Genomic DNA, 15,734 nt, shown 5'->3' on the forward strand with positions numbered 1-15,734 from the left:
TCTGTATCAGTGAGTTTGGAGTTGTGAAAATAATGAGACGTATGTCCAAAACTGTGCAAGTGTTTTGAATATAAGAGAAGTATCCCACTAATCTTTGTCTTCAAGGTGCACACAACCCAGTTTGAAGTATAATTGGAGAAAGTCAACAGAGGTGCTGAAATGGGATGTTCCTATTGCAAGATTGCAAGGGCTTGGGGAGATCACTGTGTGGTTTGAAAGCCCTCAGAGAATGATCAGGACAAAGATTCATAGATGATGCCTGTATTAGTATGAGCAAAGAAAAAGTCTACGTAGAGGGGTATAAAATAGTAAAGAGAACAGGACTCAAGGCTACACAGACCTCCTGGGGCTGCAGTCCACTGAACACTGAAAGCCTGTGGGATAATTTTGAACTACACGGAGTGAAAAGTAGGCACCCACAGTTGTCTTTGAAGCAGGGAATTTGGAAAGTCAGGGGAGGACATTACAGGTGGCGAAGTCACAGGTCGTGGTGATAGAGGGAACCTAAGGGGAGCATTCTGCATCTTGGCTACCAAAGGTTGGGGATGTATGTTTTCAAAATCAAGATGATGGGCTGGAGCTAGAGCTCAGAGCATTTGCCTAGCATGTGTGAGGTACTGGGTTTGATCCACAGCACCACATGAAAAAATAAATAAAGGCATGCTGTCCATCTACAATTATAAAATTAAAAAAAAATGAAGAGGAAGGGGAGCAATGCTCCAGTGGATCTTTAACAAAGGTACCAAAGGATGCTGTGGCCAATATTGAGATAAATTCTGACACACAAATTCACACAATTGTCAGATTCCTTTTTCCTAATAATGCCTTCAAAGTTCTATCTTTGAAATACATACTTCTATTACCTAATTTTTCCTGTTTGAAAATTATTTTAGAACCATTTTTTTTATTATTCTGTTTGTCCTGAGCCTGATCCCACTTGGTGAAAAAAATTCAGAACCATTTGGAGGTATGATATTTGCAACAAAAGTGATTTTATGAATTATGGTCAGAGAAGATTCCAGAGCACACTCACAGACGGGGCTGTGAATCATGCCGTCTGGTCCTAATCTCAGGCAGAGAGCTTCCTCTCTGTGGGTGATGGAATTGCTTCCACAGTGTCACTTCCTCCTGGGCTGGGATAAATATAATGTCACAGAGAGAGAATGGTGAAACACCTGCCCATCTGCCTCTGAAATAATTTCCTTTATGACCAAGCACACCTCTTTTGTTCACCTATTAAGTCTACAAACAAACTCTTGGTAAAGACATGAGTAAAAACATGGAATCCCATGGTTATTATAATCATGTGACATAAGAGAAATCCTATTTGAAACTCTGTTTAATTTAAAAGGCATTTCCCTAAATGCTGACTAGACTTTCTTTCCCATTCATACCTGCTATATTCTATTCTGCTTATGATGGCTCTTTCAGCCTATTTCATATTTAGGACTTTTGTCTTTGTGATACTTTTAAAATAGTCTGGAAATGAATACAACCTTAGTGTGGATCCAAAGCACAGATTTTCTACATTATGACATTTTCTGCATTATGACATAATTTTTATTTTATTTTATGACTAATTCTTACTTACATTATTTTTCTTGCTAAGATGTTCTTTGTGGATAATGCTAACTTTTAAAAAAAAATCTGTTTACCAAGCCAGGTGTGGTTGCACATGCCTATAATCCCAGCTACTCCAGAGGCTAAAACAGAGGTTCACTTAAGCCTATGCATTTGAGACCAGCTTGGGCAATAAAGCAAGATCTTGTCTTTGGAAAAAAAAAACAAACAAAAAAACAACTTTGTTTACCAATATCATTAAAAGAACCTTCTTTGAATAATAATAATTTACTAAGGAATCTTGCAGTTCGGTTTGCTTTGGCTTCAGGGCTTTTCTAGCAAGGTCTCAGTGATCTGAAGCACAACATTAAACCTATTCAGACCTTTCAGAATGAGTGGAAAAGCTAAATCCTGACAATTTTTGCCTCCTTGACAACAACAGTAAATACACATACACACAGTTGACCTTCATTTAATGTTGGCTCTGAGCCTCTTAACAAGGGCCTTTTAGGAGTCTTGCATCCCAATTCCCATGTCGCTACTGTTAGAAAAAGTTTGAGCTGTATTTCCATTGCCACTCTTTGAAACAGTTATAAAAAGCAAAAAAATAACCCTCAACAACCATGACCTTCCCAAATTATATATTGCACAATTTAGAATAGTCCTTGAGATTTGGGCCAAAAGGCAGGGCTCTCTCGAATCTTCTGTTTGTGTTCTGGTTTCCTAGCAACAGCATCTCTGATAGCAATTGTACATACTTTCTAGGGGATTCCACACTTTTTCGTACAACATGAAAAAAGAAACCACACATTTTTTTGGGTTTGTTTTCAGTTTCAAATATGGCTGTAGCTCAAAATGACTAAACCCACATAGAGCAAACATGGTTTTCAAAGTAGAACTTTAATTGTTGTCCTCAGAGTTTTCTCCTTTTGAGTGTTTACTTAAATATCACCATATTTGCCTCAAACATTACATACCCAAGGACTCATTTTATGTGAATGCTGCTGTGTACTCAGAGAAACTGATGCTAGTCATCATTGTCTCACCAGTCAATGAGGGACTTTCTGATGTAGGATGTAACTGCACCTTAGAAAAGCTAGTAGAGTTTGATATCCTGTACATAGTGATGACATTATTATACCTCGTCCCTGATCTGTTTTCTACTTCTAGTTATATAGACTACTCACAGGCTAAATAATATTTAACACCTAAATGTAATTTTAAATTTATCATAAGAGATTAATTATGGTAAAAATAGACTACTTGGCCTTATAAAAAGTAAATGAATTTATTGACATGTAATTTATTATTACTGTTGTTGAGGTTATTTTTTTAAATGATTACAATGTGATGAATACTTAAAAAAGGGTTATCCCATGTCTCCTCTGAAATAAGCATCACCATCTTCTTATAATGGATTAAAAAAAAAAAACGGAGGAAGGAGGTTTAAATGAGTTAAATAACTGCCCAGGCTCAAATCTAGTAAGTGATGGAATCAGGACAAAAAACTAAGTGTGTGGGATTGTACTCCAAAGCCTATGCTCCGAGCAGCTACACTTTGTCTAAAAGCAAATAATTTTTCCCCATAACTTTCATTGCAAAAAAGATAAAGTGATTTTAAAATGCAAAGAAATTCAGAGCTTATGGTAGACACTTTTATAACAGTTCCCATAATAATAAATATTTTTAAAGAAATGTATATAATATTTCCTAAGTAAATAATGTTCTGGTTCCAAGGGCCCTCAGTAAATTACAAAATTATTCTTTAAGTTCAAGTAACAATAACATCTGGGAGACCAGTGCTGGGGTGGAAACACATTACTGGCTAAGGACTAGTTCAAAATTGGTTGTCTATCCTTCAACACGAAATCTGTTTTCTTTCTTTCTTTTTTCTTTTTTTTGGTGCAGGGGAATGAACCTAGGACTTGGCACATGCTAAGCATGTGCTCTACCACAGAGCTGTATCCCCAGCCCCATCTATTTTATTTCTCATTCATAAAGTGCTCTTCTTTTGGAGTTTCTACATGTGGTTGATGGAATTGACAGATCTGGGAGAAACTACAGAGATCATCTGTTCTTTCTTTCTTTTTTTTTTTTAGAGAGAGAGAGAAAGGAGAGAATTTTTTAATATTTCTTTTTTAGTTTTCGGCGAACACAACATCTTTGTTTGTATGTGGTGCTGAACCCGGGCCACACACATGCCAGGCGAGCACGCTACTGCTTGAGTCACATCCCCAGCCCCCAAAATACCTGTGTTTTATTTATTTATTTTATGTGGTGCTGAGGATCGAACCCAGGGCCTTGCACTTGCTAGGCAAGCACTCTACAGCTAAGCCACAACCCCAGCCCCTATTCTTTTTTTATTTTTTTCATGTTTTTATACATGTACTTTTTTTTGCATTGCAATTCTTATTACACATATATACCACAATTTTTCATATCTCTGTTTGTATATAAAGTCGGTTGATACCCAATTCGTGTCTTCATACAGGTACTTTGGATAATGATGTCTACACATTCCAACATCCTTGCTAATTCTCTGCCTCCTCCCTTCCCCTCCCACCCCTCTGCCCTATCTATAATTCATCTATTCCTCCCATGCTCTCCCTACCTACCCCACTATGAATCAGCCTCCTTATATCAGAGAAAACATTCGGCATTTGTTTTGGGGGGGATTGGCTAACTTCACTTAGCATTATTTTCTCCAACGCCATCTATTTACCTGCAAATGCCATGATTTTATTCTCTTTCATTACTGAGTAAAATTCCATTGTGTATATCTATTCTGTTACTAAGGGTTGGTTACACAAACTAGCTTATGTAAGGGAGTAGTTATGCTAGTGAAGAGTGAGAGGGCAGCGGGCCCTAACCTACCCCTTGGAAAAGATGGGCTTGACTGGGCATAGATGATGGAGGATGGAATGGAGCATGTGAGGATCTAAATAATTTACTTTTTTTTGCCTCCCTTGAGCTGGGGACCTGGGCTGTCTGCCTGCCTGTTGTATGTGCCCTAATCCCCTGGGTAGGATAATCACAGGAATCAAGGATTGGGCTTGGACAGAGTGCTGAGGGTCAGAGGACACTCCTGCACCCCACCATCAGCATGGTGCTTCCTGTGCTTGTCCACTTGTTGGTGTGGAGTAGCTGTCCAGTGGAGGAAAGGCTGCAGTTGTGGACAAATGGAAGGAAAGAATTAGGGGGCGGGAGTGAGGCAGAGTCCTGGCAGCTCACTGAACTTTTCCCTGGAAGAGACTGTCTACTAAAATAGTGGAATTGAAAGAATGCAGGTTTAGAGTAAATACTTCTAAATAGAAATATGAGTGTTGAACTTGGGAGTTGCATAAAGATAACATGTTTTCTCGGTCTTGGCCTGTTTGGGGATTTCATAAAGTAACTACTAGTAGCCTCAGGCCTGGCTTTTTACTTCTGGCAAAATTAGTGTCATTGACTTGATGTCATTTCATTTCCTGGGCAGATGTTTTCAGACTATATTTTGTTTAAAGATATTCAATAATTTTAAAAATATCTGAGAGAGACAGAGGTAAGAGAGAGAAAGAGAGAAAGAGAGAGGAGAGCAGGATTAGAAAGCAATTGAGGGATTGATTTCTCTTGAAGAATTGTAAGCAAAGAATTTCTCCTAGGAAACTCTTTTTGAATTTGGTTGAAATGAGTAGATTAGAAGGAAAACAGATACAGTTCATCAAAAGGAAAAGATGATGAGATAGAGTATGCATCTCTAGGTTAAAATGAAGAATTTCATCCTTTCATATACAGGAAATTGAAATTTATATTATGTGAAAACTTCTAAAATATGGCTGCACTATGTTTCTTTCTTTGTAATAGTGTATAAAGGTGAGGGATTTCAATATTTAGATCCATGACATTTCCGATAGTCAGATGAGTATGATCACCTTAATTTTGAATATTCAGTGACATAAGTCATTTTATAGCTATAAACAGCTATTGAGATTTTCTATTTTATGGTCCAAGTCATTCATTTCATGTTATGACTTATTCTTTTGCTCTCTTTTGGCCATAGGCGGGGGTGGGGGGCTTGGTGTTAACTCTACCATTACAGATAACTCTATTCCATGTCTATGAATATACAGAAATCACACACACACACACACACACACACACACACACACAAACAAACAAAAAATGTAGTATCATCAAATTAGGGGCAAGAATAAAGTCTCTACCGAAGATGAAGATGAACTTTTCAATTCTTACTTACTCATTAGGGCTAAAAATAATAACAGTTCAACTCCTTAGTCCCTGAGTTCCTTTCCTCCTACTGTGGTGCCTGGCCCCATGTTTACCTGTGGTGTAACTTTTTTCTAACTTTTTCCTTGACCGACCATCACCTAAACCTCAAGAAGTGATTAGTAGAAGATGGAATGAAGAGAGCTTACAAATCCACATTTCTTCCAACATTATCCTTAGAGTTGCTACTGTTTCATGCTACCTAGGAGTCAGGCCACCTTCTCAGTCAGGGAAAGAACAGGATTAGCTTCCAAAGGCTATTGTAACAAACTGCCAGAAACTGGGGGACTTAGGACAATGAGAAGTTATTCTCTTTATTCTGGAGGCTGGAAAATCTAAAGTCAAGGTGTTGACAGGATCATCCTGCCAAAAGAGTCTCTAGGGAAGACTCTCCCTCACCCATTCTAGTTTTTGTTGGTGGCTGGAAATGCTTGGTATACCATGCTTTGTAGATGCATAACTACAATCTCAGCCTCCATCTTTAATGGTCTTCTTCCGTTCACATTTCTCTTTTCTTTTAATGACATCAGTCCCACCCTAATCCAGTGTGACCTCATCTTAACTTTATTATATTTGCAAAGACTATATTTCCCAATAAGAGTACCTTCTCAGCTACCTGGTGAACATATATCTGGGGAAACATTATTCCACCCCATACAGAGTGTTCTGTAGCTTGGGAGAATTTTCTTCACTCTTGGAGTCACCTTGCTTTGTCCTTGTTTTGGTCAACTTTTTCACAGCTGTAACTAAAAACTCCAACCAGAACAATTATAGAGGAGGAAAATTTATTTGGGAACTCATGGCTTCAGAGGTCTTAATCCATAGACAGCAGGCAGAACATGAGTGTGGTGGAGGGAGGTGGCCATACCCCACCTGCCTTCAGTTACCACCCAGTTAATCCCATCAGGTGATCAGTTCACCAGTGGGGTTAAAACTCTCATAACCCAGTCATTTCTTCTCCAAACCTTCCTAGGTTGTCTCACAAATGAGCTTTTTGGGGGACACCTCACATCCAAACTGTAACAGCTCTCTTTGCTTTTTTTTTTTTTTCCTTCTCTGGTCTTCTCAGGAGAATTTCACATTCCTTAACCTTTATATTACCTAATTTTCTTCCTGGCTTTCATTTTATCATCATTCGAGCTTGTGTCTCCATTCTTGAAGATATGTACTAACCCACAAAATACCATAGAAAATTAATCTGCAAGTTCTTAAGGTCAGGTGTTTATGAACTTGGCAGGGGGTGGGAGGCAGGGTTGTTCCTCTTGCCTTGGTCTGGACACCTACCCCACCAGGAGTCCCTACTGGTAACTTCTCTCTGACTTCAGTCCCTCCTTAGGCTGCCATTTTAAATGATGGAGTCAAATTGGCCCAACTCATGAGGTGCTTCAAAGGTATTGCAGGACAGAACAAGCTTTTATTTTTAAGTTGTAGCAAAACTATTAGAATACAAACCAATCATTTTAATGAAATATGTGAGCATTATCATTTATTGTGTTTAAAATTTGCTCTTACTGTACTTTGGCTTTTGGGCTTCTTTTTAACACCAGCTGCTGATTTTCTCAGGCATTTGCCTCAGGAATCAAAGGATAAGGGTGATAGGGGCTCCTAGTTGGGTCAGTGGGCTTTGGCCAAGTCTGTTCCAAGCTGATACCCCTTCTGAGGCTATCAATTTATGGAATGTAGTTTCAGGAAAATATCCAGTGTAAAGAGGAGACTAAATTTGAACCATCATAAGACAATGCAGAATGTACCGTTTAAACTTTCTACCTCTGATCATGTTTGATTCTTTTATTGCTGGCTTCTTTTTTTCAAAGTCCTTATTAACACACACACACACACACACACACACACACACACACACACATACACTTAAAAATAGAACATACAGAGGAGATTATTATTAAATTTTTTGCTGGAATTTTATAACTCATAGTTTGTTTTAGACAATAACAAAAACAGCATTAGCAAGGTTCTCATCTGAAAAAAACATTTTTTTAAAATTATCTACATAAGTAAGCAGGCTTAGCAACAGCATTTTACTCTTCCTCTTTATGTGTTCAGTAGATTAATGTGCTTCCTGCTGATAAAGTAAGGACTTCCTTTCAGCCAATGACTCGGATTTTAGAGGAAAATAAAATCAGATTATCAGTCACTAGTAAAAGTTTCAAAAAGATTAGCTATTTAATATTGAAAAGCAAATGATTCTCTTCAAAAACATGATTGTATTCCAGTTCAGCTAATGTCTCAGTGATGTTAACATACTAAATTTTGTCAGATTTGTCTCAATGAAAAGATTTTTGTTTTGTTTACTTTTTCCAAGTTGCTATGGTGACTTTTTCTCTAGTCAACGGGGACAAAACAGTACCCAGGGCAGTGTCCAATAATGTCATTCCAGTGCCTTTGGGCTGATGTGGTCAAAAAGGCACAGTAGAGAACACACAACTAGAGACAGACTGGTGGGGTGGTGTCAGAAAATCTGGGTTTGTCCCAGGTCTGCCATTCACCATGTGGTGAGGGCAGGTCACCCTGATGCTTCTCTTTATTTATCTCTAAAATAGTCCTAACGTTTTTGTTCTTGCCTATCTCATACTGGCATTATGAATTAAAAGTCAGATAATGTGCTTATTGAAAACACTTAGAAACTAAACTACCATGCACGTATGAACTGAGTTTTTAAACTTTTATTGTGGTTTGATGAACAACCAATTTCTTACATCTTCTTCAGCTCCTCATGGATTTCTAGCTAGTGATTCTTCTTTTAGCTCGAAGTCCTTCTCATAGCTTGTCCCACATCTGAGTAGTCTTAAGATAGAATAAACAGCAGGGGTAGAGTGGTTGTCACATGCAAGTGACAAAAACTTATTTCAGGCCAGGTGCAGTGGTGCCCCCCTGTTATCCCAGCAACTTAGGAAGGAGGCAGGAGGAATGCAAATTAGAGGCCAGACTGAGTGAATTAGTGAGACCCTATTTTAAAACAAAAATACATAAAAATAAAAAGGCATTGATGTAGCTCACCAGTAAACCACTGTCTAGCGCACAAAGGGTCCTGCGTTCAATTCTCAGTACCATAAAAATTTTTTTTAAAGTGCAATTAAATTTCTACCATCGTTATCAGAATTGACTTTATTTTCTAGTGTTTCACCACGTCAACCGTAAAATGCTACTAAATTACATATTCTATTTTGCATTTGATGTGAACTTTTAAATATGCTACCTTTTGATATGATTAACTTCAGAGGTGGTAAGTGCGTAAAAGAGTAAAAGAAACAAACTTGAAAGAATTTCAAGTTCTAACAGTTTCTTTTTTTGTTATAGCCTCTTTATTTTTTTCCCCAACAGAGTATCATTTATAATATTGGAATTTCTTTTTAAAAGGTACACACAGGTGCTTTTGATGAGAACAGAATATGACATACATAAAATGAAACTTTTGCTCTTTTTTTTTAAACAAACTTTTTTGAGGGGTGGGAGGTGGGGGATAAGCATCTCAGGCCTTCCTGCATGCTAGGCAAGTGCTATATGTACTCAGCAATTAAGCAAATCTTGTTCGTTGTTCATTTTTAAATCTTAGGAGAAAGGGCACTGAAGGGGCTACAGAGCTATAACTGATTTTTTCAAAGCATCACTGAATGCCAAGAATCTGATATTATCATTCCAGTGAACAGTGACTGGTTTAAGGGTATTAGTATCCTGTTATTTGCAAAGGAATTTACAAGGAAACCTAAAACAATTGGAAAAGACTATGGAAAACTATGCTACAGGGCTTTAGATGAGTTAACTATGGTTTAAAAAAAAACTTGAATTACGTTGGCTAATGAACCAAAGCGAAGTAAAATGAAATATTCAAGCTTCCATTTCCTTGTTCTCTCTTGTATCCTGGGCACACCAAGTTATTTTCCTCAAAAGGTTTTTTTTCCCTTTGGATTATTTATGTGACACAAAGGATATCAAGAATATCCTTCATAGACAGAGTAGCTTCCATCTCTTATATGGTATTTAAGCAAAGATGCTATATCTGAGCACAATGGATACCAGTCCCGCCACTGTGTTGCCCAACTTGAGGAAGCATCATTTTCTGGAAGGTACTGTGAATGGAGCTCCCTAGGGTCGGGCAGTGGTACTGAAGATAGGTACAACTGTATTGATTTTGGCTTCAGGAACATTTTCCATGTGTTATTAGAGTAGGACAAATATTTTCTAATCTTTTATGGCACTTTGTTTTCTTAACATTCACCACAGTATATAAACAATGTCAGCACATCTAATTTTAAATAGTTTTTTTTCATAGGGCTTTAGTCAGAAATAAGAGAGAACTTTGCAGGATGTAGGAAAGATAGTGCCCTGGGCAACAAAGTTAAAGTCTGGAAACAGGTTTTCAAGTGGAAACACGAGATGGCTACTCAAGAAGGTAGTGACAGTGACCTGGAATTAGGTTTCTTTATGGAATTGCGGTTCTTCCTAGAATTCTCTTCAGCTTTTCTCAGTTTAGTAGGAATTTTATATGGAGAATTTTTTTGGGGGGTGGGGTGGGGGTACCGGGGATTGAACTCAGGGCACTGGACCACTGGGCCACATCCCCAGCCTATTTTGTATTTTATTTACAGACAGGGTCTCACTAAGTTGCTTTGCACCTTGCTTTTGCTGAGTCTGTTTTTGAACTTGCAGTCTTCCTGCTTCTGTCTCCTGAACTGTTGGGATTACAGGCATGTGCCACCGCAGAGAATTTTTTAAACTTTTTTTTTTGGATCTCACTGTATAGGAATTTGCAGATGATGGATTGTAGACAAAATCTCAGATTTAGTATATCATGTATTTAGTATCTCCGATTTATTCATAAGACACACATTTATTCATAAGACTGAAGAAGTGCTATTATTTTTAAACTTGAAAAACCTTGAAGCAGACTACAAGAAAGCACTTGCAAGAATTTACCAACCAATAAAGAATATCCTGAAAAAAGTAAGAAAGAAAATCCAGAAATGTGAACATTAAAAATGATTTTTTTGATCACCAAAAATTGCTATTAGAAAAGAAGATGATCTTTTTTGCTTTTTTTTTCTCTCAGTATCTGTGATAGGCTTTCCTTAGATCAGACTTTTGTAGAGAACTCTCTCCCTCTCCACCCTGTGGTCTCTGAATTCCTCTAGGCTCGGTGGGCACCTAGAGAACACAGATGATTGGTTCCATGACACCCTGCATACTCAAATCCCAGATGCCCTTGTATAGAATGGCATGAGATTCACATATAACCTATGCACATCCTCCCTTATATTGAAATAATCGTTTGATTACTCATAGAACCTAATCCAGTGTAAATACTGTGTATTTACAGTTATTATACAGTATTATTTAATGAATAGTGACCAAAAAGAGTCAGCACATATTCAAGAAAGATGCAAAATTTTTCTAAATATTTTTGATCTGTAGATGGTTAATGTAGAACCCCTGGACATAGGGGTTACATCTCTGGGAACCTAGCTCTGTCGCTTATAAGCCAGAGAACCTTGGGCAAGACACTTGACCTCTGCACTGATTTGCTCATTTAAGAAATGCAATAGTAATTGTGCCTACCTCATGTGGTTATTCTGAGTGTCAAAATAGGAAATACCTATAAATCACATAAGCACTCTATGAGGGGTAAGCAGTTTTCTACTGTGTGCCTCATGCTGCAACATTTGGTGATTTGTTGTAACGACCTGGCCTAAATGCTTTCTGAGACATGAGCTATATGAGCATTCATAAACATACACTGTTCTCGTTTTCCTTGGTTAGGTTTTTAGTTATTTGTTGGTTTGGGGTTTGGTTTAGACATAAATTCCTTGGCTCGGGACCTGTGTTGTATACTTTTTTTAAAAATTTTATTTTCTACAGTCTCTTGTGCAAATTTCAGAATGTTTGTCACTTAGAATTCTAGTTCTTAGATCTGAAATTGACTTAGAAATAATGTACTAGCAACAAGGAAGCTGAAGATCCAGAGACACGGAGGTTATTAATGTTACTCACATAATCATTGTACTTCCTTCGATGTCATTCTCACCTAAATATTATGAAGAAAATCTAAAACTTAGAATAACATTTTGAAAAAGTACCAAAAGCTTGGTATGGTGGAAAATAAGGTCTGAGCACTGTTACACAAATAACATAATGTTTCTTTTAAAAGAATAGATTTAATAAATGTTAAATATGATTTTCCCCCCTCTTTATTTCTTTTGCTTTGAAGCTGAGAGTTTAAACCCTGGGCCTGGTGCATGCAAAGCATGCACTCTGCCCCTGAGCTGTACCCCACTCTCTTCTTATTGCTTTATAATTGCATGAACATTGTTATAACTTAGTTTTCTCCTAAACTGGGCATTGTGTATTTTCAATGTCCTTTAATGAGCTGAATTTTTGCATTTCTTCCAGGTTCTAGTGCCTACTCGGAACTGACTGAGCTTTGCTGTTTTTGCAGGTTGTGGTGGAGAGTTATCAGGAGCCACGGGCTCCTTCAGCAGCCCCGGGTATCCTGACGGGTATCCACCCAGCAAGGAGTGCCTCTGGTACATTAGCACTGCCCCAGGGAGCAGCATTCAGCTCACCATCCATGACTTCGATGTGGAATATCATGCGACCTGCAGCTATGACATCCTGGAGGTAGGAAGTGAAGATGGTTTTCCAGCACATTCCAGAATTGGGGGTAGAACTGGAAATCACTCTGTAGAGATGGCCACATTCTTTCCAGTGGCCAGCTGCTTGCTATTCTTAGACATTCTTGTCAGTATAAGCCCTTCATGAATAATGTTGGTAGACATATGGGATTAATATCTTAGTTTAGGTTTCCCTCCCAGCAGTGCCTGAGGGCCTTGGCTGTGGGCAGTTCAATGAAGAAGTGAGACCAGCAAGAAACTGTGTGAATAAAGGGGCAGGGAGGGAGAGCCAGTGGAGGGAGCCCCTGTGGACCACTGGGTTCAGTCCTCTGGATACTTCTGAGGCATTGGTCTCCTAACTGTGGGCCCCATCAATTAAGATTGTGCTTGGGATTATGAACACCCCACACTTGAAGTCTGAAAAAACTTGCTTAGGGAGAAAAGCATTTTGGGCTGCAGTGTGCAGAGAGCAGACACTGGCAGCAAGCACAGGAACGGTCCTCTCGGCTGCAGAAGCCTCTGAGGGGGGGCAGCAGGGTGCTCCTCCTGCAGATGGCTTTTTTTGTTTTTTAATGGTCACTTACGTAGTGTGAGGTATTTGGATTTTTTTTTTAAATATATGTTCCCATATTTTTATCGGAACATTATACTCATACATAATGGTAGAATTCATTGTGACATATTTGAACTTGGACACAATATGATGCTATAAATTGGTTGGTATCATTCCCCATTATTTCCCCCTTGCCTTCTTCTCCTCACTCTCTTCCTCTGGTCCCTTTTCCTTTGCTCTACTGTTCTCCCTTGGATTTTCATGAGATCTCCCTTCCCCATCTTTTTTTTTTTTTTTTAACCTTATTCCTTTCGAGCTTCCAGATACAAGAGAAAACATATTACTCTTGACTTTTTGTTTGGCTTATTTTGATTAAAAGTTCCACCTATTTTTCATCAAATGAGATAATTTCGTTCTTCTTCATGACTGAGTAAAACTCCATTGTGTGTATATATCACATTTTTTTCCTATTATTCATTCACCCATCAGTGGACACCTAGGCTGATTCCATAGTTTGGCTATTGTGAATTGTGCTGCTATAAACATTGGTATGCATCTATCCCTGTAGTATGATGCCTTTAATTCTTTAGGATAAATACAGAGGAGTGGTATAACTGGGTCAAGAGGCGATTCCATTCCTAGTCTTTTGAGGAAACTCCATACTCATTTCCATAATGGTTGTACTCATTGACAATCCTACCAAGAATATAAAAGTGTTTCTTTTTTCTGTCTTCTCTACAACATTTTTATTATTCATATTCTTGATGACTGACACTCTAACTGAAGTGGGATTAAATCTCAGTGTAGTTTTGATTTGCATTTGCCTAATTGCTTAAGTTGTTGAACATTTTAAAATATATTTGTTGGTTTTTTGTATTTCTTCTTTTGAGAAGTATTTGTTTAGCTCATTTGCCCACTTATTGTGTTTTTTTTTTGGTGGGGGATTTAAGTTTTTTGAATTCTTTATGTATTCTGGATATTCATCTTCTATCAGAAGAGTATGCAAAGATTTTCTCCCATTTTGTAGGCTCTCTCTTCACATTCTTTTTTAAAATTTTTTTATTTGTTTTAATTAGTTATACATGACAGTAGAATGCATTTATGCACTTTGATATATCATACATAGATGGGATATAATTTCTCCTTTTTCTGAGTGTACATGTTGTAGAATCACATTGGTCATGCAGCCACATATATACATAAAGTAATAATGTCTATTCCATTCTACTATCCTTCCTATCCCCACATCCACTCCCCTCTCTCCCCTCCTCTCACTTCCTTCTACCTAATCTAAGGTAACTCTATTCTTCTTTAGTCCCTCACCCCCTTTATTGTGAGTTAGCATCACATATTATAGAAAACATTCAGCCTTTGGTTTTTTGGGATTGGCTTTTTTCGCTTAGTATGATAGTCTCCAACTCCATCCATTTACTGGCAAATGCCATAATTTCATTCTTCTTTAAAGCTGAATAATATTCCATTGAATGTATATACCACATTTTCTTTATCCATTCATCTATTGAAGGACACCTAGGTTGGTTCCATAGTTTAGCTATTGTGCATTGAGCCTTGATGTGGCTGTGTCACTGTAATATGCTGATTTTAAGTCCTTTGGGTATAAACTGAGGACTGGGATAGATGGGTCAAATGATGGTTCCATTCCAAGTTTTCTGAGGAATCTCCATACTGCTTTCCATAGTGGTTATACCAATTTGCAGTCCCTCCAATAATATTTGAGTGTACCTTTTCCCCACATCCTCACACTCACTTATTGTTGCTTGAATTCTTGAAGATTGCCATTCTGACTGGAGTTGAGATGAAATCTCATGTAGTTTTGATTTGCATTTCTCAAATTGCCAGAGATGTTGAACATTTTTTTTCATATATTTGTTGATCGATTGTATTTCTTCTTCTGTGAAGTGTCTCTTCAGTTCCTTAGCTCATTTATGGATTGGGTTATTTGCTTTTTTGGTGTTAAGTTTTTTGAATTCTTTATATATCTTAGAGATTAATGCTTTAACGGAGGAGCATGTAATAAAGATTTTCTCCCAATCTGCAGGCTCTCTTCCACACTATTGATTGTTTGCTTTGCTGAGAAGAAATTTTTTAATTTGAATCCATTTCATTTATTGATCCTTGGTTTTACTTCTTGCACTTTAGGGTCTTGTTAAGGAGGTCACATTCTCTTCACATTCTTAATTATTTACCTTGCTATGCAAAAGCTTTTTAATTTAATGCCATCTAATTGTTAATTCTTGGCATCATTTCCTGAGCTTTAAGGGTTCTATTGAGAAAGTTATTGCCTACACTTATATTTTGGAGTGTTAACCCTTTGTTTTTTTCTAGGAGTTGCATAGTTTCTGGTCTAGTTCCTAGGTCTTTGATCCATTTTGTGTTGATTTTTGTGTAAGGTGAAAGATAAGGATCTATTTCCCCCTTTCCTTGGGGGATTTTATTTTCCATATCCTTCACGTGGTAAAAGCAAACATTCAATATGTTTGTGGATTGAATGAAAGTATCCAATTGTCTGATTGGCACATGGAAATAATCCATACTAATGATTTACAAAGGAACTTTTATAGGTATATTCTTATTTGAATGTTGAATAATTTGACGGGGGATTATTTTGTCCCCATTTAATAGTTGTCAAAACCTAGGCTTAAATTAATGGGCTTTTGCATGATCACATGAATGGTGAGTGAAAGGGTTAAAAAGTGAACCTGGTTATTACT

The 15,734-nt window shown here is 37.6% G+C and overlaps 1 protein-coding gene across 1 annotated transcript in view; it reads left to right on the forward strand.

Annotated features, from left to right (window-relative positions):
• The window catches only part of Cubn (cubilin), a 268,053-nt gene that overhangs the window by 108,820 nt on the left and 143,499 nt on the right, over positions 1 to 15,734 (forward strand). Inside the window, exon 29 of the mRNA XM_078023361.1 lies at positions 12,275 to 12,456. Coding sequence (XP_077879487.1) covers positions 12,275 to 12,456 — 182 coding nt within the window. The remainder of the gene's footprint in view (positions 1 to 12,274; positions 12,457 to 15,734) is intronic.

Source organism: Ictidomys tridecemlineatus, chromosome 10 (assembly GCF_052094955.1).
Source record: "Ictidomys tridecemlineatus isolate mIctTri1 chromosome 10, mIctTri1.hap1, whole genome shotgun sequence".
Classification (NCBI taxonomy): domain Eukaryota; kingdom Metazoa; phylum Chordata; class Mammalia; order Rodentia; family Sciuridae; genus Ictidomys; species Ictidomys tridecemlineatus.